This window comes from Tympanuchus pallidicinctus, unplaced genomic scaffold (assembly GCF_026119805.1).
Source record: "Tympanuchus pallidicinctus isolate F22 unplaced genomic scaffold, pur_lepc_1.0 scaffold16, whole genome shotgun sequence".
Lineage (NCBI taxonomy): Eukaryota > Metazoa > Chordata > Aves > Galliformes > Phasianidae > Tympanuchus > Tympanuchus pallidicinctus.
In genome coordinates, this window is record NW_026294679.1 from 17560190 (window position 1) to 17583398 (window position 23209).

At 39.7% G+C, this 23209-nt stretch overlaps 1 protein-coding gene across 2 annotated transcripts in view; it reads left to right on the forward strand.

Annotated features, from left to right (window-relative positions):
- The window catches only part of LOC128078197 (WASH complex subunit 2-like), a 40196-nt gene that overhangs the window by 12684 nt on the left and 4303 nt on the right, over positions 1 to 23209 (forward strand). Inside the window, exons 8-30 of one of the 2 annotated variants that reach the window (XM_052678190.1) lie at positions 381 to 439; positions 1242 to 1289; positions 2258 to 2362; positions 2880 to 2967; positions 4158 to 4226; positions 4568 to 4680; positions 5341 to 5410; positions 6199 to 6255; positions 6835 to 6996; positions 7931 to 8064; positions 9512 to 9604; positions 10082 to 10186; positions 11296 to 11412; positions 12249 to 12412; positions 12849 to 12951; positions 13819 to 14001; positions 15002 to 15169; positions 17144 to 17272; positions 17468 to 17563; positions 19167 to 19286; positions 20927 to 20989; positions 21655 to 21867; positions 22182 to 22778. In XM_052678190.1, the coding sequence (XP_052534150.1) occupies positions 381 to 439; positions 1242 to 1289; positions 2258 to 2362; positions 2880 to 2967; positions 4158 to 4226; positions 4568 to 4680; positions 5341 to 5410; positions 6199 to 6255; positions 6835 to 6996; positions 7931 to 8064; positions 9512 to 9604; positions 10082 to 10186; positions 11296 to 11412; positions 12249 to 12412; positions 12849 to 12951; positions 13819 to 14001; positions 15002 to 15169; positions 17144 to 17272; positions 17468 to 17563; positions 19167 to 19286; positions 20927 to 20989; positions 21655 to 21867; positions 22182 to 22778 (3056 nt within the window). Of the gene's footprint in view, positions 1 to 380; positions 440 to 1241; positions 1290 to 2257; positions 2363 to 2879; positions 2968 to 4157; positions 4227 to 4567; positions 4681 to 5340; positions 5411 to 6198; positions 6256 to 6834; positions 6997 to 7930; positions 8065 to 9511; positions 9605 to 10081; positions 10187 to 11295; positions 11413 to 12248; positions 12413 to 12848; positions 12952 to 13818; positions 14002 to 14995; positions 15170 to 17143; positions 17273 to 17467; positions 17564 to 19166; positions 19287 to 20926; positions 20990 to 21654; positions 21868 to 22181; positions 22779 to 23209 lie in introns of both variants that reach the window. The other variant, XM_052678189.1, reaches the window with a different exon arrangement.

Genomic DNA, 23209 nt, shown 5'->3' on the forward strand with positions numbered 1-23209 from the left:
TTGATTTCTCTTGGAGTAAGTAATTCCTAATCTGAAACTCTGGTATTTTGGTTTTAACTACATATCTTGTGACATACTGCATAGTTGTTTTTGCCTATTTGGGTACATACTGAAAATAGTTACAGAAAACCTTGAGTCATGCTGTCACAACCCCCTTTCCAATATGTGAATGAGTTGTCAGTAAGTCTTGCCCTGTGTATTTGAAACACAGAATGCTAGAAGTTCAGCAGCCTACAAAGCTCTTTCAGACCACTCTTATCCTTCTGATTTTTATTTCTCATCACAAAGCTTTTAATGTAGCAGTAATTATATCTGGTGACCAACAAGCTCTGTGTAGAGATGTCATGTCTGATCCTAACTTTTGTTTTCATCTAAAATAGAAGGATCAGTTGATAGTGATCGTGGAAGTGTACTTGACAGTGAAGAAAAGGATGAAGAGGTAAGCAATGAAAAAGTAGCTGCTTTGCATAAGTGTTCATGAGTCCTTATTTAGATGTGAGGCCATTAACTGCCTCACTTTTTCATTTGGAGTCTCAAAACAATATTGCAGTGTCTCCTCCTTATGTCTGTTGTGGTAAATGTGCTTTTCTGTTACTGTTCTTATGGAGTAATTTTCTCTGCAGCCTTTCAGGAGAGTAATGTGTTACTGGCTCTAACTAATGCTATAGTGGAATATTTCAAAGTGAAATGTTTTATTCAGTCTAATTTCACTTTGTGAAGCAAAACAACTCTATTCTTGTGTGAGAATTCAAGAATTGACAAATTTGTTGTAAGTTACTGTGGCAAAGAATGGGTTGTGAACTAACAGGAATAAGTTCAAACAGGTTTCAATGATTCTCCTCCAAGCTTGGCCCTGTGAATCCAATGCATTGGATTGTCAGTTTCTGATACGTTTTGTCTACCTGGAATATTTGTGGTTTGTAGCTGTGCTGTGTAAGCACTGCTTTTATCCTCAGGAGTTTACTCTTGATATCTTTGCTCAATTAGAGTTAAATGCCTTTTGAGTTAGTTACTCGAATGCACTGTCAGATGAAGTTTGTTTACTTGACGAAGTTAATGAAACTTGAGTAAGTTCCTCTTCAGAAAGATGTTCAGTAGCAGTCAAACAATTATGTGGTCTGACTGGGGTGAGGAGATGAAAAGTATCCAGATTTAAGCAAGTCCGGAGCTTCTGAGCCCACTCCTTTGACCACTGAATAAAGCAATGTGTGATAATTGTCTTTGGGTCTCTTGTGTTCCAGGAATCAGACGACGAATTTGGAAACCCGAGTGAGGATGACCAAAAGATGGTATAATTATATGCCCTGGTACAACCTGAAAGACTTTCTGCTTGAGACACAGTGAGAATGCAAAAAAGAGGAGATCAGAGCCCGGGATAATTAGCAATTGAAAGCCTTGGTTAAGCCTGATTTGTAGAACTTTCTATGAGTAGGCCGTCCTGACCAGATGGCATGTACTATGTATGAACCTTTGTTGGGCTTTAAAGCATGCTTGTCAGCCATCATTAGATGCCCAGTATATGTTCAGTGGCACTGCCTGATGTGTGTTTTTCTCAGGAATAACTTTGGAGCACTGGGAGTTGAAAGAATCAGCCCCATGAGAACTTGGCTTCTGAGGGATTACTGTGTCTAATTACAATTCTGAATTTGTGATACAGGAAGTAAGGAACAATGCAATCTGAGTATGACCTGAAATCAAAGATGAGAGCACTGTGAAACATTTGAAAAGCATAATTATTTGGATAACAAATGAAAAGGGGAAAAGAAATGCTTAGGTTGAAAAATTCGAATCTAATTTCAGCTGTTGGGAATAGGTAGCTACCTTGCCAAGGGGAAGGAATATTACCCATGTTTAAAGGTGTCAGTGGAAAAGAGGCTTATGCTGGCAACCCTCAGTCTGAGAAGATTCAGGACTGGAAGAACAGTTTTTCAAACAGTTTTTATGTGTGTGTGCAAAAGATGGCCAGTAACAGGTCCAGTGAGAGTTTCACCTTCAGTGCATGCTCCTTGTGAGCACAGGCTTAGCGTTTGGTGAGGCAGCCCAGGAGTGTACTAGAGAACACAACTAGTTGCATGCAGCTACAGGCACTCTCTCCTTACATCTCAAAAGTTGTTCAGTACCCCCAAACTGGCTGAATGTTTCCATCCTTTCAGTAAGTTTGCTCTGAATGTTTTATCTAAGCAGGCAGAAATTTGTACTCGTGCCTTTTGTATGCCATCTTGAGGAGAGGACAACAGGGTATTATTTCTTTTCTCAGAGGACAGCCCAGATGAGTGATGAAGATGATTATGATGGTTGTGATCTCTTTGACTCTGAAAAAGAAGAAGATGAGGATGGAGACTTTGAGGAAACCACAAGACCTGTAAGTGATTAGTGCCTCTCCACGAGGATAGGTTTTGAGCTTGTTTCATGAAAAATTTGTCTTTGGTTGTGATTATAGATCACTTGGATACCTGAAGTGGGTATACCTGGTAGAGAGGACCCGTGAGAATCTTCTTTCAATATGATTATTCATGCTTCGTCCCTTGAAACTAGGGGACTCCTGCACCCTAATCTGGAATCAAAACTGGCTTTAAATGTCATTAAGAAATTGTTCTATTTGGGGTATGATAAATACTTCTTGTTTGTTATATTCCCTAATTCAGGTGATGTTAATAATTTCATCATATAATGGACTATAAATGGCTTTTCTTTGATGCACGCAATCTCTTAATTGCCGTCTTAAAATCCTTACTTACCCTTTCTATTGAAGACTAAATAGGAAATTGTATAAATGAGGCTGTGCTGTACTGTATTTATGATTGCATAATTGCAAGTAATTCAAACTGGCATTGGGATTGAGTAGAATAATTATATGGCTATTTGCCCCTGCCCCTCAGAAAAAGAAAAGGCCAACGTCATTTGCAGATGAGCTTGCAGCCCGAATCAAAGGAGAAATACCAGTTAAACAGGAGGAAGAGCGTTCGTGTAAGTTAACTCTTAAGTTTTGATGAATGGTTGTGAGATGGTGGAGAACTCCTGAGGGTGTTGGAGAAGAGAATTTGGTAACAGTATTTGAAATTACACAAAGCTATTGTTTAGCATGTATTAGTTGAAGGCCTAATAGGAGGAATTAAAAATACTATTGTAACTGTTTTCTGCTCTGAAAAACATTTTGGTCATAACTTATAGGAATGAATTGGAATTTGCTGAGAAAACTCATTGCTTTCAGATGAGACAGATCACTTCTCAGATGCACATATTATTGTAAATATTTTCTCTTGACTCTAATTCTCCATCAGTATGTAAAACAGCTGCACGTTTGACCACATCTCCTTCCCCCTATTTAAGGCAAGTATGTGAAAGCACTGGTTGCTGTGGTCTTTTTTAGAGCTCAAAAAAGCCCTCAAGAAGTAGTTTGCTTTCATGGGACATGGTTTTGTTTATTTTTTCTGCTGCTGTATTTGGCTTAAATATGCTGTGTTTTGAGGAACTTGTCAGTCCTATTGTTTTCACTGATATATTAGAATAAATAATTACTTCATTTACTTTTACTTCAATCTCAAATGGCAAGGCCACTCTCATGTAGTTATTCTTACAGCAAAACAGCAGTTGAACATAAATGAACTGAAATTAAGTTCTAGAGTGCTCACGAGCTTGCTTTTGCCTTGTATTTGTCATTTTTACTCTCAGAGTTAGTACATTTATTTGTTCTTGCTTGATTCGAACTATCAAGTTAGGATTTTGGATATTGGAATGTAAAATTTAACAGCTTAACTTGTTCAGTTACAGGCTAATCTTCTGTTAATTGAAATAACCTTGCTGAGCAATGAGAAAGAGAGGAGTAAAATTTATTAAGTAACTCCATCAAGGCATAATATGTGGCCAGAGACATCCAAGGTTCTGTGTGCCCTGTGTGGGATCTGTACTATCTGTAATGCTGTATTTCTCTCTGACATCTCGGGTGATACTAGTCACCATTAGTCACAGTATGAATAACTATGTTGCCATTATAATTTTAAGTGCCATTTTTAGAGCTTGTACTATAGAGAATTGCTTTACTGAGCTGATGTATTTTGTTTAAATTACTTTTTGAGATTTTTTTAATCATAGGTCAAGCACAGGTTACAAGTAAAGATAGATTATTTCATTTACACTTTGAATTCTTCTTCTTAAAGCACTGTCACCAGAAGTCAAATCAAGGAAAACTCCAAAAGAAAAGAAGGAAGTTCAAGTTCCATCAGACGGTAAGATTTCCTCCTGTCTTGCTCTTCAGTTGGTTGAATTGTAAGATACTGCTTAAGAAAACATGGTATTTGCTGTAGAAACTGGACAGGATATCAGTGAGCGTCCTTCAGGAGGTTCTGTGTGTGTGCAAAAGATGGCCAGTAACAGGTCAGTGAGAGCTTCACCTTAAATGTAACATTGTGGAGTAGCTACAAACAACCTGAGAGATCTACAGCAGCTTCTCCATACATATCATGTTTATAAGAGAGAGGGGGTGGAATCAAACTAATTTTTGTTTTGATTGTTTCTTTATTCCCTTTCCTGAAACTCAGTCAATAGTCTTGTCTCTCATGCTTTCTAGATGATGAAGATGACATTTTCAAGCCTCCTAAGCTGACTGATGAAGATTTCACACCATTTGGTTCTAAGGGTGGTCTCTTCAGTGGTGGCACAGGTCTCTTTGATGATGATGAGGTGAGAATGCTGAAGATGTGATGGAGATGTGTGTGTCCTTTTAGAGCAAAACAGGAAAACACCAAAAAAATCCCACAAATTCCCAACAACTCTGGGAGGCAGAGAGAAGAAACAACATTTTGTTTTTTGTTAACATTCAAATATAATGGGACAGTGTATCTTTCTGTTGGACAAAGAAAGCTATGTGAGTGAGGTACTTGTGTTGCCTTTGGCACAGAGCCTACTTTTCTGTGGTAGTGCTGCTAGAAATGCAAGTGTGGTTCTGGCACTACATTAGAGAGGTTTTGATTCCAGCTGTGTACTCAGTACCTCATTTTTATCTGTGATGATGAACTAAATATTATGCTGTTTGTTCACTTTAAGAAAGATTTCTATTAAAAATTAATGAGGTTTAAGGCTTTGACAGAAAAATTGTGTAAAAAAAAAAAAAAAAAAAAAAAAAAAAAAAAAAAGATTACCTCTGATTTTTATCATGCAGTTGATACTAGAAGAAGTCCAGAACAGTAGCCAAGCCATTGCCTTTGCAGGATGTAGTGTTCCTAGTTATAACTAAAGAAACAGCAAACACATTGTTTGGATATTCTACACGAAAGATTTGGCAACTGTATTTTCCTACAAAAGACAAATTCACTACTCCTTTGCATTTTTGTCTACTACCAGGGTGATCTTTTTGCTGAAGCACCGAGAGAAGATTCAAAAGAGCAAGAGGAACAAGTTTCTATCAGTGCAGGTAAGAACCTGCTTTTTGGCTTTCTACTTCTGTCTGTGCTGTAATTTATCACAGCCAGCAGCAGGAACATAATTTTTCCAACTAGGAATTCTGGCATAGCAATTGTTTTCAAATCTCTTATTTTCTTCAATCTCAATAGAGAGCAGTTATGTTTTCCTTGAATTTTATATGTTCACTGTGATCACTTACATGTACCTGTCTTCCTGGAGCAGACAAAATATCCTTGCTGATGTTGGCAGAGCTCACTGCATACGCTGGGTTTCTGTTGCTGAGGAGTACTGTGTGGGATCCAGTCGTGGATTTTGTTGGGTCAAGATTGTTCCTCGCAGTTTGAATATCTACATTTCATTTTGTTGTATATCCAAACTCTTGAGGAATCTGATGAGCACTTGTTCTGTACTGCAGCAGTTTTTATTGAAACATTGTACTTATTGAATTTTCAGATGTGGGTTTAGAGGCTGAGCTGTTTTGTTTTGATTGTATTGTATCAAAGTAGTTCAAATGTGTGAATGTGAACCCTTGTAAACAACACTGTGTGGATGCAAACTGTGTTTGTAAGCCTCAGATTCATTGGCAAGTTTTAATGGATTACAGTAAGCTAGACTGTTCTTACATGCATCTGCAAAAAAGAAGCAGAAGTTCAAAGAGAACATCTTAAAGACTTCTGGGCTGCTAAGCAAAATGTGGAGCTCAGAGCTCTCAGGTTCCTACTTCTATGGTAGAGTTCTAAAGGCTTTGATAGTGTAAAGTGAGTGCATCCAATTGTATTGTACTTCCTGTGATTTCAGCAATCTCTACAAAATCCTTAAAGAAAGTTCCTGCAGGTGCAGTGTCTCTGTTCCCAGGTATGACTCATTCAATAGCAAATTGCTTCATGCACAAGATGTCGTTTTCTTTAAAGCACACTGGGGAGCTTTTAAAGAAGAAAGCTATGAAAGCTCAGCAGCACTGCACTGCTTGATGATCACATGCTTAATGACAAACACAGGCGCTTCTGCTGTGCTAAGCCTAACTTGCAGCATGCTTTATGTTTAATCAGAGTTCTGCAGGAGTTCTGAAGGTAGGTGCCAATGATGGGAGATAAATGGTAGCAGCTGGTAGCTTGGAGAGTTTACACTAGTTTACTCCTAAGGGTATATATTACTTTAAATACTAATGTGCTGTTTTATGTCTGCAGTGCACTCAATCACAGCTCTGACTCATACTCTGAGAGGGAAATGCATTTTTATCTTTTAATTTTGATCATATTTTCGTGGGTTAGCAGAAGCTTGTGCTTTTGATGAGACATTGCAGGAATGCTTTAAGTATTGCTGTGATGGAAATTGTCTGGTTCAACTTTCACAGGAGTAACTTTTTTCAGTAGCTTTTCAGTAACTCTGGCTGTAGTAACTGTGTGGATCCCTTTTCCTCCATCTGACCTGCAGGAGGGAGTGATGTCTTCAGTTCCTCTGTAATTGTGGAAAAAGACAAGAAACCTGCAGCACAGAGTACAGAAAAAGCTCCCAAGCAACCTGAAAAAGTTGTTCTTTTTGATGATGATGATGATGACTTCTTCATGGGAACAACTAAAAAGCCTCCAGGTCCAGGTACCTCCTTATCTGTGCAGTGACAAGTTAAATGTAAAAGATCATTGAAGTTCAAACTGTCTGAATCACTGAGTCCTTTGCTGGACTTATTTTTGACTTGGTTTTTGTTGGGTTTTTGTTTGTTTTGGTCTGTGTTTGTTTTAATATTTATTCTATTAGTAACTCTTTTCCTCAGAACGATAGGGCTGGTTTATTTGTACATGCTCTCCAATGACCTTTCTCTCTTAGGATGTTACTTCTGCTTCAAAGGCAGCATTCAGACTTAAAGCAGGAAAGTAGTACAGACTGAGCTCGTGCAGCTTTGAGCACCTCTGCTCACCACCACCTATTGACAGGCACTTGACCTTTAGGTGTGCCAAACTAATGTAAAATGCTTTGTTGAGGGATTTAGAAGTAGCCATTCAATGAGACTCCAACTGGATGCTTGTTGGTTACAGTGTCTGTCACTGATGCTCTGTTTCACTTCAAGAGCTTGACTAGTTTTTTCCCTTAAAAGTCTCTGCTACTTTGTATGGGGACTGGTGAATCAGGGCCTGAACCTCTGATTGATCGCCTCAGGCAAGCAATCAGTCAGCCAAGGGAGCACAGGTGAAGGGAATCCACCTGTGCTGCCAGAAGGGGTGGAGCCTGGCTGCACCTCCCCAGACCCGTTTAAGAGCTGACTGCCAAGGGGGAAGGATCTCTTTTGGAGATCTGTGCCACCGGAGTTTACCACATGAGCCCAGGGTAGGATGAGAATCTTCTTTCCTGCTTTAGTATAATAATTGCATAAGCCAAGCTCTTGGATATACTATGTCATCTGCACATTCACTGATTGTACATACTTGTTTTTTTTTTATAAAAGAGAGCACGGTATCTTTGCTGTCTCTTGTTCAGTAGTGTCTGTGCTGTCCCGTTCTACTCATTACATTATTTGTTTTGTCTCTTAATGCAGTCAAATCTGCAACTGACCTATTTGATGATGATGATGAAGGTGACTTATTCAAAGAGAAACCTGCCGTTTCTACTGTGGCTGCTAGCACAACTAAAGAAGCGGAGAGTGAAAAGAAGATAGCCATAGCAAAAAAGGTAATGGAATATAAATAGGTTGTATGGCTAAGGTATTAGGAGAAAGAAATTACTGTGTCTGAGGTCATCTTTCTGTGTGAAACAGTATGGAAGTGCCATATTTTCTTTTGTGGGTCTTTTGTGGCCAGAACTCCTTAAGTGTTTCAGGAGCCCTTAAATGTCTTTTGCTTCTCTAACTTTGAGTTTATTCAAGGCTTTTTGCTTGTGGGAAATGATTAGAGAATCTTTTTAAAGTAGAACTGAATTGGGAGCAAAATGAGAAGTCTTTGCTAGTTTAAACAAACAAAACCTTTAACAAGCAAACAACAACAACAGAAGTGTAGGAAATTCATTGCTGGAAAGAAGCCAGCCTGAATTAAGAAGCTTTGGTGTCATGGTTCTGTACTGCACAGACTGTTGCAGTTACACAAACCTCTAACAGGAACTTAAGTGGTAACCCATTACTTGTATATGTTTTGGGACAGGATTGTGGGTGTCACATTTCTACCTAAGCATAGACAACATTCTGAGCATTCAAAAAGTAGCTTTTCAGCTGAAAACTCTTAAGTTACCAAAAGTTTTAAATGCTGTCCTGAGGACACATGCATAAAGCTGTGAGACTTTCCTAATGCACACTCAATTTTATTTTTCAGAGCAGTGTCTTGGGGCAAGTGGTGAAGCTCTTTGTTTCTGTAACACAGACTGTATGTGTTCATTGTATACATGCTATCTAAGCAGTATATGAATGTAATGAGCTACAGCAACTCTTTTCCCCTCCACACTGAGAAGCATACAGTGCTGGGGATGTACAGTACCAATTGTTGTAGGACTCTATCCATACTGACTTTTAAAAAGCACTTGAGCACAAAGTCGAAAGCCAGCTCCTGTTTCTGATGCAATGCAAAAGCAGGAGAGGTTATGGGAGAACCTCCAGTACTGTTGCTCAGATTTGTAATACTTTCTTTTCCTGGAAGAGAGGATGAGAACTGATTCAGCAGCACCACTCTTGCTCTGTCAGGAAGTGAAGGCTATTTTAAACTTAGCCTTTCTGATAGTAGTGTTTGGGTCTGGAATCATTCTGACACTAATGGCAATATAGCTGGTGGCAGGCCTGGTCCATGCTGTGCTAATAAAGGAAATGATGGCTGGCACAAACTGTCTTTTATTTATTTATTTATTTATTAAGTATGGCTTAAAATTCATTTTCTTTTGACTCAGAATGAGGCCTGGCATGCATTACTGCACGTATTTTCTGCTGAGAAGGAAGGTGGTGGGAGAGGGGACCTTTGCAAAGTTCTGGCTGCATAGGTGTTGCTCACACAGCAAATGAGACTTAAGCTCATGGATGGCAAGCCTGTGTCCTGTTCTTTTGACTGCTGTTAGCAGCATGGGCCCTAAGAAGGTCATAGTGTGCCTGCCCTTACTGACTCCAAATAGGTGCTGATGCAGTGGTTTTCTTTTCCTTAAGAGTCAGCCATCTTCAGGTGATGATTTCAAGCCTCCATCTGAGACACCTCAAAGGAAACAGAGGGGCCTCTTCTCAGATGAGGAGGATTCTGAAGTGAGTATCTCTGAAATAAATGACTGCAAAAATCTTTGGAATCTGAGTCATTCTGACTTTATTCCACTTATCTGCACAGTTGTGAACTCTGACACCATGTATCTGCTCCCAGCCTTTCTGAAAACTTTCTCCGAGGGTGAGATCTTTGATTATTTCTTCCCCAGTGTGAAAAGACTGAACTTGTGTGGTACACGCAAGCATTAATTCGAAATCTAAAGGGAAGGAAAGAGCAGCAAATTAAGAACGAGAATTACAAAGGACAGACTGTGTTTAGACTTGTGTCCTTGATTTCCTGTAGTAACAAATCTGCAAAGCTGAGGGAAATCACCATAAGTTTTTGGGTACTTGGTGTATCTGAAAGACAATCTATCCTGACTTCACAGACACGCTGAACATTTTTAAAGGAAAAACATAGATCTCCCATTTCTTAAGTGTGTAGCATTGCTTTGTATAGTGATATTTCACTGGTTTGTGCAGGATTTGTTTTCATCAAGTAAAACTGTGACATCAAAAGCTACATCGCTCCCCACCAGCAAGTCCACAGCGAAAGCTCCACTCTCTTTGTTTGATGATGATGAAGAGGTAAGTACCACTTCCTGATCCTGTCTGTTCATGTGAGCAGCTTGCTGCAGAAAATATTCAGGTGTTTAAAGATCTGAACTCATAAATGGAGCACTAAATTTAGAGCACCAAATTGGTCGTCTTACATTCTTTAATAGTTCTGAGCATGCAGACAGCATCATGAAGGAGATTTGATGAGGTACTCTTGTGAGCTCTTTATCTTTTTAGTATCTTTAGCCAGTGCACATCATCTCTGAACCTAAATGCTAAGAACACTGTCCTTCTCAAACAGCTAAAGAACACTGAGATACAGAACTGATAGGTGCTTGGAAACACTGTTCTATCCTGGCCTCTGCTGTCTACCCATGAATGAGTTCTTGTTTCCACTGTCACAGCTGGCAAATATCTTTTTTTTTTTCCCCTTGCTTTTCTGTATGTGAAAATGACAACTGCTAGTGCAGAAGTTGAGATCAGAGCACAGTTGGTGCTAGAAACTTATTAGTGTCTGCTTTTCTTACCTGTTGCACCCTCTTCTTCCACCTGCACACACTCCATTGAGCTGTCGACTTTGGGTCTGTAGCCTGAGTTAAGTTAGCCTATAGTTCTAGCATGAGACTGACAGAAGGCCTGTTCAGAGCTGGAAGAGCAAGAATTTTTGCAAAGTCAAGATAATGGTCCTTGTTCAGGAGGGGGCTGCTTGAGCTCCCTCGACTTCTGAATGGGGACTGTGCACAGAGGGAACTGGTAGGATTGTGAAACATTCTGTAATGTGGTAAGATCTCTGGATTTTAGCATAGTCCACGAAGATTGTGTTACGAAGTAGAAACTGTGCCCCACTATTTTAGCTGTTGTGCTGCAGAATTGCTGTGTGGTGGATGTAGGAGAACCTGGATGCCTAAATCTGGCAGTATGCTTACAAGTTTCTGATCTGTCAGATGTTGTGTGCTTGAATTTCCCCATACCACAATGTTGTATCATGCTTGAAAATATCTTCCAAGTGTGTTCACAAAATTGCTTCTTTCTTATTTGAGAAACAATGGGCCATGGTGTCTTGCATGCTGATGACTTCTCAGCAAGCTTTCCATTGTGAATTTGGATTTTCATTCTGTTGTTTTGGCATTTGTTTTTAGGATCTGTTTGGTGTGGTGCCTGCCAAGAAGCAACAGGAAAAGCCTCAGGAAGAGAAAGCGAAACAGTCAGAGCCACACAAGAAAGCCTCCAGCTTATTGTTCAGCAGTGATGAGGAGGTACTGAAGAGCAAGACTTGATTGAAATGGGTTGCGGGGTTTTTCTGCTAGCCAAAACCAAGAACTGTTCAGACAGGAACTACAGTCAGACTGCTGTGTCTTCTTGCCATGTCTGCCTCATTCCTGTGACATGTTCACTGTTGAAGAAGCTTACTCTCGGCTCAGATTAACTCAGGATCTGGGCAACAAAAATTATGTGGAAGTGAATCAATATTTTTCAGGGTAGTATTTAGGTTGATAAGAAATGGAGGACACTGCTGCCAACAAGCCAAACTTAAAAATATTGAGTGAAAAAAAAAATACATTTGTTTCCTTCTACTTTATTTTTTGGTGAGAAAAACTTAAAGTTCCAGTTATGTTGTTTAGAGTTTCTTTTGTTTGCTTGGTTTTCTTGTTTGTTTTGTTTTTTTGAGTTTTCTTGAAAGTCCGGAGATAGATAAAATGAAATGCAAGGATGAAACTTCCTAGGGACTGGTACCTACTAGAGATAGGTGAGGTCTCATCCTACATGTTAATTGAAACTCAGAGGCACTAAGTAACTAAAAGCTTGTCTGGAAAGTTTACACTAACCTTAACTCTTAAGAGCAGCTGTAATGGGAAAGAGCATGTACATTATTCTGCTGGCAAATGTATGCTGAAAGGTGGCCCGGCCCTCCGTGAATCCTGATCAATGTCAGATTGCAGGAATATAATGCAGGAATGGAGGGGAAAAAAAAAAAAAAGCCAGTAGGTAGATGCAAGGACTGCCAAGGTGCTGCACTGTTTATTCTTACAGAGAAGTTGTGAAAGTGGCTTTCGCCAAGACAAAATAAACTTAAGAATTCCTTGTTTTTAAGGAACACTGGAATGTCTCCAAGCCACTTAAGCTTCCTTCAGAAGATAACCGAAAAGAGGACTCTGCAAAATCATCTAGTACCATCAGTCAGGCTAAAGCTGTGAAGAAGACGAGCCTATTCGAGGAAGATGATGAGGAGGATTTATTTGCAATCACTAAAGAAAGGTGAAAATACTTTGGGGGGAATCTTCAGAGCGGTCCGGTTCTGTCCTAAAAACATGAAGAGGCAGACTCACTGTAAGTGTTGTCTCTTCTTAATGCTGCTGAGGATGAAATAGAGATGTGTGAGTGGGATTTCTTGGACTTGGCTAGGCTTTTTTGTCTTTTTTTTTTGGTCTGTGATGGATTGTATTCCTCCACCAAACTGGATTTTTCATTTCTCTGCTTCTAATACCTTTTCTGACCTCTTGTATCTTCAGTTCTGTAGAAAGGTATGCAGATGAGAGAGGATGATGGTAGAATTGTTTGGATGGTGAGGAACCCAATTCCTTTATCTAGGATCACATATTATGGATGAGGTTATGCTTCCTAAAGAAATGCAGAACATGGGCCTTGAAACTTTTGCATTGATCTTGCACTTTTATTCTTTTCCTTGCTGCAGCCAAAGAAAACCACAGAGGATATCACTGCTGTTTGAAGATGATGCTGTTACTGGCGAATCACTCTTCAGTTCCCAATCAACGCTTCCTTCAGCTTCTTCAGTGGTATCTTCCCTTTCTTTTAAAAATAATGCAGAATACTTGTACAGTGTTCACATAAGTTATCCTTCCTGTTAGGTAATGTAAGCCCAACTTGTTTTAGACAATAGTAGTTCTAGCAAACTTGGAATGGGATCAGACAGAATTCTTACAGACTAGGCATATTACTATCAGGCTAAAAGATTTCAAAATTATCATCATAATAATCATCACTAAACTTGTTTGGTTTGTGCTGAAAGCCCTTTCTGGGGATGTTTTAAGATCTCTCAAACCATAAAGTACCACTAAGAAGAACAGACAGTTTACTGCTGACTGTGAAACTGGAATTTCATCTGTGTGGTATCTCAGCTCTAGCTGGCTGGCCTTCAGTGGAGCACTCTCATGCTATCCTGTCTTTTGAGCTCAACCCACAATGTGCTCCTGTCTGGTTGCGCTTTGGAGCTGAACATAAGTTTAATGCAGCAGACTTGCTGCACGTATGACATTACTCCCCAGTCTTGCCTTTCTGGTTGCCAAGAGTTGCCAGAAACATATTTCATGGCCTTACCTTTTTCCAGGTAGGTTAAGTGCAGATTTTGGGGGTGGAAAAAGAAGCAGGCAAGCTAGTCTGGCTGTTGGTGGTCTTAGGAGCCACTGCAGTAATTGAACAGGATTCCTACAGCATCTGCTTTAAGTTTGCAACTGTTTCCTGGCGCTCTTTGTTCAGTCTTAAGAGCCTATCATACTAGAAATCAGAATGCAAGAAAAGGAAGCAACCTCAAGCACATTGCCAGTGTCCATGTGGACTCTTGGATAGCAAACTGAGGGTCTGCTGTCTCTCGGCAGCATGTTCTACCAAGCAATTCTGTGTCAATGATTCTCGTAATTTTGCAGGAGAAAATAAAGCCAGCACAAACACAATCCTTGTTTAATGAAGAGGAAAAAGAGGAAAAGAATGATCGACCACATATTGCAAAGTCTAACCAGGCACAAGATACGCTGTGGTCTTCAGAAGAGCCTGAAGCAGTTCCTGTGCCTAGAGGAACAGATGTCGGAAGACAGGTGACAAAGGAAAAAGTAAGAGATTTTCTTATATTAACCTGCAGCATGGCAAAGATTCAGTATAAAAATGTAATGGGGACAGAATTAGTTTTTTGATTGCCTCTGCTGTTACTTGGGAGAGAATAACTCAACTTTTAGCAAAATCACTTATTGGTCAAACATTACCAACCTGATTAAATGGCATTTAAATTCATTTCCGAGGTAGTGTTTGCCAAAGTTTTGTGTTTTGAGTTCTTTTTCTACTCTAGACTGAGTGGGGAATTTTTTTTTTCATGTGTGCAGTGCTCTCCTTTTGAAAAAACAGTAAGCTTATACTAATGGGTATGCTTTGTAAAGCTCAGTAATTTCCCTGTTTGAGCATGTTGTGTGATGAATTGTAGTCAGTGTTGGTAGTTACAGAGTTGAGGCTGAATAGGATTGTGAATTTCTCATGTGCAGTAGTTTACAGAAAGAGCTTTGAGTGCATTGTTGAAGAAGCTTCAACAGAACTTAACTCCTGGGCATTCTCCTTCTGAAAGATCGTTGGGGAATTGGCAGCTGATGGCTTCCAGTATATTGTTACGGTGCTTTAAACCTTCCTGAGCACTCTCAGTGTTCAGGTGGTGCTGCCCATATGAAGAATCCCAAATGGCATGAATTAGATACCCTGCAGATAATGTCAAAACAACAGAATGCAGAGTTGTGGAACAAGATGTAACCTGACACATAGATGGGAAGGAAACAATATTCAGAAATCTGATTAACAGCATCAGGTTGTAGAGTGTAGAGTACAGGAAGGTGACTACATTCATTTCAGAGTTATAAAATGTTTTCTTAATCTATTGAAATGTATCTTGATAATCTGCATGTTGCTATTCTGTCTGCTTAGTATAATTGAATTGTACTTAATTGTCTGCTGTGATACCAGATTGCACAACTCTGACCAAAGCTTAGTGGGTCTGGGGCAGACTCAAACTAAGTAACAGCTCTGTGTGTGTGTGTTTATTTATTTATTTATTCATTTATTTTGGTGGAGCCTTTTGCCACATCATCTTTGGAGCCAGATCTGTTTGCAGCATCACCACCAGCTCTGGAGAAAGATGCCAGTGTCCAAGCTAGGAAAGTGTTAAGCTTGTTCGATGAGGAGGAAGAGGAGAAACTGGAAGATGATGGCATTAAAAATGTACACAAAGGCAATGATGTGGTGAGTCTAGGGAAGTTCTTGAATACTGGGAAATAATACTTCTACCTCTAAACTAGTCCTATTTTAGACTAGTTTTCTAGAAGGGTTTTGTTTGTTTGTTTTCACACCTCCTCTCTCCGATTCATGCTAGGTAATTTTTCTCAATTTCTCAATTTCCTAATTCTTGGATGAGAAATAATTCCTACACTTACCCATAACCTGAATCCCTCTGTGATTTTTTTCCATCCCGCTGACTCGGAAGCATTTTGTCATATGCTACTTTAAAAAAAAATCTGAAAATATTTTTTCTTGATACAGTTACTTGATGTCTATTCTAAAGAACTGATTCTTTTATTACTCAAGGTTGGAGGTATTAGAAAGTAGAGGGATATGGAGTATGAAGCCTCGTACTTTATCCTTCTTTTAATAGTGGTACAATCTGCTTGCTCTGCATAAACCAGCAGACTTAGTTCTAAGATGACTCTAGCTGAAGCTATGCTTAATTCTGTTTTCCAAGCATGTGTTCACTTTTTTTTAAAAAAAAAAAAAAGCCTCTAGTTGCCATATTCTTGCTGTCTGGCTTTCCTGATATATTGCATTAAGATGTGGACTTTGAATCTTCAGCAGTGATATCCTTGAATTTATGGCAACGTTCATATTTCTACTTGATGCAACTATACCAAAATGTGTTCAGTAAACTTGAAATCATATCTAGAAGTACAGAGTGTATACTAGAGCATACCACAAGTTTTTGTCATCTTATAACACTGTAAAATAAATTTTCAGCACCAAAGACTATACGCACTCTATTTGTGAGTCCCTGGAGTTGAATGAAACAAATGACTCTTGGACAAAATTCCCTGTTTATTGCTGCCTCAGAATTAGTTGAACACTTACCTGTTATGAACATGTGTTTTTGTTTTCTTTTTGGGGTGGGGGAAGTATGGGGTGGCAGCTGGGAAAATCTAAGCCCTTTTAAAGCTTTCCTAGGAAGCAAGCAGAATATAGCAGTAGTGGAGTGGTTACAGTGCTGAAATGCGTAATCATGAAAAAATTACAATAATTAGTTTAGGAACCTGATCTTCTTGACAGGGAAAGTGCTACTATTTTGAGTGCTTAGTGTAGCAAAAAACTAGGTGTACATCAGATCTTTGTGCATTTGTGTATACACAGCTGTTCTACTGCTCCAAAAATTTAACCCAGCATTTGGCATAAAAATAAAGCAAGTGAATGAAGATGTATAAAGGTAGTATTAAAAAAATATATATATAGTAAGAGTGGACCAAAAAATGGTCCATTTAGCATTAGAAAGCAGATGCAATCTGGTGTGCCAGATTGTGGAGGGCAGATGAGAGAATGTTTGATATTGACCTTCCCTGCCACTCAGCAGCTGAGTTGGAAATACATGTGTTTGCCAAAGGCAAAAGTTCTGTTCTTCACTATGGGGGTGCTTTTGCTTTAAAGGGAGGAGGATGAGCACTCTGTCAACAATAACAGCTTTAAAGAGCTTCATCTTTTTTTGCTGGCTTTTTTTTTTTCCAGGTAGTTCAGGAAGATAACTAGCCAGATTTCCTTCTCACTTCTGCCATGCACCCTCATCTATATGTATAATTCTAAGCATGAGAGTTTCTTCCTAAAATATAAACATTTGCTGTATACTCATAATACCATACTGAAGATCTTTTTTTTCTTCCTCATAGGGAAGCATAACAAGTAAATAATAAAAGTTGCCTTTCAAATCGGCAGACCTGGAAGTACATTTTATTTGATATCTTCTAATCAAAATGAACTGATAATACAAGCATTTGCATTGTAGGTTTTGCAAACTACTAACATGCTATGGTAGTTCAAGCTGTGTTTTTGTTGTTGCCAGGGCTGTAGCACAGCCTCAGGTCACTTGTAACCTGCCTTATCTGCTTGGCAAGTACACCACTGAAGCAGTGTCCTCTGTAAGTAAGATTCTTTTTTTTAATGTCTGAACCTTTCTCCTTTCAGCCTTCTGAGAAGAGCATTCGTCCCAAAAGCACTGGTGTGTTTCAAGATGAAGAGCTGCTTTTTAGTCACAAACTTCAGAAGGACAATGATCCGGATGTTGACCTCTTTGCCAGTCCCAAGATGTCAATGGTGAGTCCAAATCCCTCCTCTGAACCTGCTGTTTAAAAACAGTCTTTGAAGTGTGTAGCCTTCTAGTGTGTCACAGTTGAGCACAACTTAAAAGTCCCTGATCTCTAGGAATGGCCAAGTGCTAAAGTCAAGGCACTGTGGGTAGAAGATGTGCTTTTGATCTGTGACATTCTTTTTTATCCTTTTTCTCTTCAGTCTACAAATCGTATTCTGAAACCATCATCTGGAGGAAGTCTTTTTGGGGATGATGATGAGGATGATCTCTTCAGTACTGCTAAAACAAACCCTCCGGTATGTGATCCTCTATTATTTCCATGGTCTTCTTCAGAAGCCATGTATAAGTGCATAAAAGGGAGTTTTTCCACATGTGTTCTGACAGGACATGAAATCACTTTAAAGTCTTTTTGTGAGAATAGAAATGGCTCTTGTAACTCTGAAGACATATGAAACAAACAGATGCAGCAGACCTCCAAGGGCTGAGATTTGAGAACTATATTTTTTTCCTCCATTGATACCATTGGGATGGACTTAAATGTTAGAGAACACACTTGAGCAGAAATCAGAATAGTAAAGTTGCTTGTGTATTATTCAGGGTCTGGCTGGTTTAATAGGTAGTGATACCTTGGAGATGTTGAAACTTTAGCCTACCTCTCTGCAGTGAGATTCTTTAGGCTCAGTATGGCTTGTGGGACTAGTAGCCCTGAAGCCCTTTATGTCATTTAAGTCTGTAGATTGGTTTAATTTAAGGTAATGAATGTGTTAATAAAATCACTGGATTGTTATTAGAGGGTGAGAAACTGCCATAATGAACTGGGCTACATAATGGGTGGTTTGAGTTCCAAGTCCTAACGTGCATTCTGAACTTCTGCTCTAAATGTACAAGGACTGATCCAAAAGTAATGCATCATATTTTATTATGTTGGCCTACAAATCAGCGGGGGGTGTTGGCGGTATGGCAGTGGAGGTTGAACCTTCCCCCCAGTATTCTGTTACCTTTTGTTGCTGGTCAAGAAATGTCAGCAGAGGGGCAGTCTGATGAAATAGTGTCTGAAATAAGGTGTACAGTTGAATTTCTCCTTTGGAACTGCACCCATTAACATTCACTGACGCTTGCTGAATGTTTATGGAGACCAGACAGTGGGTGTGAGCCGAGTGAGGCAGTGGTGGTGTGCTTCAGCAATGCAAATACTGACTGTGGGTCACCTCTGCTGGTGCGGATTTTTACGAGCACAGCATGAAGGCTCTCTTGTTCATAGCTTGCAAAAGATAATGGTGGCTGTGTTGCAAAGTAGTGTTTTAGCTGACAATTTGCTCTATCAAATAGCGTTTGTATGGTCTTTAACTGTTATGGTTTCCATGGAAGGCATTACTTTTGGAGCAACCTATGGAGCTTAACTAAATTGAAGCCAGCTCTAACGTTAGTCTATTTTCAGGCCAATAGCTGGAAGCTAGGCCAGAAAACTGGCAATATTTCCTGGAAACTGTTTATATGAGGAGTGTGGGAGGGACTGTCTCTAATCAGTGCTCTCAGCTACTCACGAAGGTTGCTTGCTTGAAACTCTGAAAACAGTAGTGTTCCTTAGATAGTTTGTGCTTTTGTTTTCCCTGCTATTCTGTATATGAGAAATATGTATGCTTTTAGAATCTTATCCAAACTCACCTTATTTTCCATCACCACAGACAACAAAGCTTATAAATGTGAAGGAGTGAAAGGCCCTTATCATTGATGACCAAAAAGTAATGCCTGCAATGCATTGCAGGCCTAAAAGATGTGGGCAGTTTTCTTTGAAAATTGAATTCAGATCTTGAAAAACTTTGCTTGTTTTCTTGCTCTGCAGATCTTGTTGTTTTTTTTTTCCAAGTTCATGTTGATTTGTGCTCTTAATGTTTTCAGAAAATAGCAGAGAAGAAAACAATTAAGACCAGTCCTGTCCCTTCCTCGGAGAATTGTAATCTTCTAGAAAATGCTTTAAGTGCCAAACAACATGAAGCTCTGAAGACAGTATCTACAGAGGCAAGTACTGAAAGCTTGTGTCTTGGACTGCATGCACAGGAAAAGATGTCAGGTCTCCTATAAAGATCAAAACTAATGCCTGGATTCGTTGGCTGCAAAGCTGCAGAAATGCAGTAATATGTGGCCATACTTGTCTCTGCTTATCAACAGGTGCACTGTTAATAGCAAAAAGTTTAAATGCTATTGCTAATGTTTTATTCACTGCCAGCGTGCTTATGAGGGCCAAGTGCAAGTGAAGGGCCAGGTGCAATTTGGTGTGATTTGATCACTTGCTCATTCTTTGAAATGCCAGTATCTGCTGGAGTTACTGTAGTCTTTAAAGTATAGGTGGGCTTTCTCATGATCATGAGATCATGATCAAGAGATCGTAGCACACAGAACAAATCTGTGGCAGCTAAGACTCTTCATGAAAGTTTCATGGTGAGCAAACAAGACTCCTGATCTTGCAGGACCAAGGACTCCCCTCACAGATGGGGAGTCTGTATCTGAATTGTGGCTTGTCTCATCAGAGCTGCTTGTTTGATTTTCAGCTGTAAGAGATGAGCTTTTCATTTGTGGGGTGCTTGAGAATATGGGTTGAGAGGAGGTTGTTTTTTGCCTTCTGGGCTGAGGAGCACATAATAAGTCTGTAGGACTAGTAGTTAGCTTATCTTCCCTTCTGGTAAAGTACTGCTCGATGTAGAGGATCACATTTGACTTCATCCTTTTGTAGCTGCTGAAATACTGGAATGATCTTCACCTGTGTGAGGTTCAGCCAATTCCCATGTGCATTTAAGTGGTGGATTACTGCAGACAGCAGGATTCTTCTGTCATGCTATCAAGGCCCCCAGTACAGTGTCCAAATGCTCAAAGACTGCCCAGCCGCACCAATGGCAGCACAGCCCATCTCATAAAACCATTGCAGATCAGAGACTTGTAGAAAGCAAGCCTCAGATGGAAACCTTTTATTGATTTGGTTTATCCCTGAGTCCCAGAACTGACTAAAGTCTTCAGGTGACACAGCTTTCTTGCTCATTGAGCTTGCTGGTCTTATTTTTGGTATGGGCGGCCTGCTTTCTGTAGAGAAAAGCTTCCTTCTTGAAAGCTTTGCAATTTTGGAACACTCTAGACTCCAGTGTGGGTTTCATTAAGGTCTATGGCCCTAATACAGCAAATGACAAAGAGAAAAGTCAATTATAACACACATCATATGTGTGCATAATTATACATTTTTTATGTAATTGTATATGTATAATTTATATACTTATGCATATATGTAATTATGACAAGACAGCATGACCATAGGATCTTAGGGGAGTGAATAAGCAAGGAGGTAGGGTGGCTGTCACGATTGGATTTGACTTGTGTTGTGTGTGACCTGGAGAAAGGAGGAAGTTGTAGAATTATGATGGTAAAACATAATATTGATAGAAAGGGGTGGAATTGTAACAAAGATGGGGCTATGACGTGAGGAACAGGATTTAAAAGTCAAACGACTAGCTCTGGTTTTAGAATGTGTGTTGAAAACAAAGTATCTCAAGAAGAAGCTGATAAGCAGTGATATGGTTCCTTTCTACAGATGTTTTGAAATTCAGGCTATAGCCTGGTTGAAGATGTTGATATTCTACACTTGTTGTTTAATTCAGTGTAATTTTGTGCAGAAATCTACAGGTCCCGTTCCCATTAAAACCAAAGAACCCTCATCTCGGATTGGAAAGTTACAAGTAATTATTTTACTGGCATTCTGGCTTTCAAAAAAATAAAAAATATCTTCCTTGCCTCACTGATGGCTCTCCCTGAAGCAAAATCTTTTTACTTCCCTGCCTTACTTTTGCCACTTTATTTTTTTCAGATGACGTGTCCTCTATTGTTAATTTTTCTGTATTGCATGTTTAACATTATTTCCCCCTTTACTTTTCAGACCTGACTATGGGCAATGCTATTTAACTCTGTTTGGGGGCAGAGGGTGGGCTTTTTGGCCTGCAATTCTCAGCAATATTTTAAGTATGCTTAGATACTCTTAGGGGTTTTGAGTTTCGGTTATTTCCTTCTCTTGATTTGAAAAATCTAATAACTGTCTATATAACTGTTTCACTCCAAAGTCAGAACCAGTCTTGTCCTCAGACAGGATACTGGGCTACCTAGTTATTTTGTGCGAGGTACTGTAACTGAGGTGTTCTTGAAGTTCTTATACACTGTAATAGCACTGAGTAGTCAAAGATTTAGTGAGACAGAGAACGTGGGTGATCTAGAAGTGAGCTGAGATGAGAGAGGCCAGGCACTTCTAGGAGTAGAACTTGAATGCCTAAATGCACTAGTTCTTGCTGCTTCTCTGGAGCAGTATTAACATGCTATCTTTGTGTGTGTGTATGTGTTTTTTGTTTTGTAGGCTAATTTAGCTATTAACCCTGCAGCCTTACTTCCTGGTGCAGTGCCTAAGATCTCCAGTGTAAAGTCCCCCTTCCCCATTTTGGACACTCCACTGCATGAGCCCAATGACGTACAGAGCAGTGAAGCCTTCCCTGCTGCAGGGAACAATGAAGAATTAGGTGTAAGCTTTGATCAGCCTATGCAAGCGGATACTTTGCACAGCGCCAATAAGGTAACCTTGGTATTTAAGATGAGAGAAAAGGGAATTAAAGCTAAATCAGCATCTTCTCATCTTTCTTTGCTCAGGTTTCACAACTGAATGCTTGCTTAAATGTGCTGGTCGCTGCTTATAGCTCTGGTTTAAGTAACTTCAGCAAAACTTGAAGTTAATTTCAGTGTGCCGATATGAAATGAGTAAAATGTTAATTTACAGTGTTATGAAAAGTGTTAGAACAAAGCATGGGTCCTGATCTGTCTTCCATAAAGTGTAGGGTTATTTCCTTCTCCCTTCAATATAACCCTCTCTGTTTTTATTCTTTTATACAGACCAGAATCAAGGTTACAGGAAAGCGCAGGCCTCCAAGCAGAATGGCCCGCCGGCTAGCTGCCCAAGAGTCTGGTGAGAGTGAAGAGGTGTACAGTGCTAAAGAGCCACCGTTCTCAGTACCAAAACAGAGATCAACAATAGAAAACGTAAAGGAGCTTGTTACTGAAGTGGAATCCAAAGAAAATGGTTTTCTGTCTGGCTCATCACTACCAGCTCATGGCAGCATTGTGACTAACAAACTTCCTCCAGAATCCACAGACCAAGGAGATGATCTGTTTGAATCAGAAGATCTTTTTGCAAGTCGCTCAACATCCAGAACAGCTACACAATCAAAATTGAGGGAGGAAATGCCAGGAAGTGTGGCCAACGAACCCATCAAGGGCATGGAGAAAAAGCCTGAACTCTCTGTTCTGGGTAATCAGGACAGCAGTGCTCTTTTCCAGTCTGTACAGCAAAAGTCTTCATCAAAAAACAGCCCTATGTCTTTTTTGGAGGAGGAGGAAGATTCTCTTTTCCCCAGTCAGAAAACTGGGAAGGAGGAGTTGAAATCTGCTGTTCAGCAAGCTGTTGATTCTGCTGCACAAGATATTTTTGAGGTAATGGCTGAGGCTTGCTGGAAGGAGTTGGGAAGGAAAGCCTGATACCTTGGCCTTTTTGACCCCCCCAGGGCCTTATATGCAAATACTTCTACTTAAACACAGGCTGAGTAGGAAGGGGATTGTGCAGAACAGTTAATGAAGTGTCAATTGTACTCTGCTACTGGGCAACAGAAACCCTTACTTTCAGGGTTCATCTGTTTATTAGCAAGTGTGGATTAGAAGGTGAAGCCTTATCAGAGCAGATTGGGCAGTGAACGTGCGGTGATGACATACCCATGGTTATTACCTTTTTTTAGATTAATGAAGTATTGGGTTCTTTTCTGCTACTTGTTCAGTGCGCAGTAGCTCAGATCATTCAAAAAAGGAGAAAGGTTGGCATTCTGAAGAAGTGACACTGTATTTGACCTGTGCACAATCCCTCACTAGGC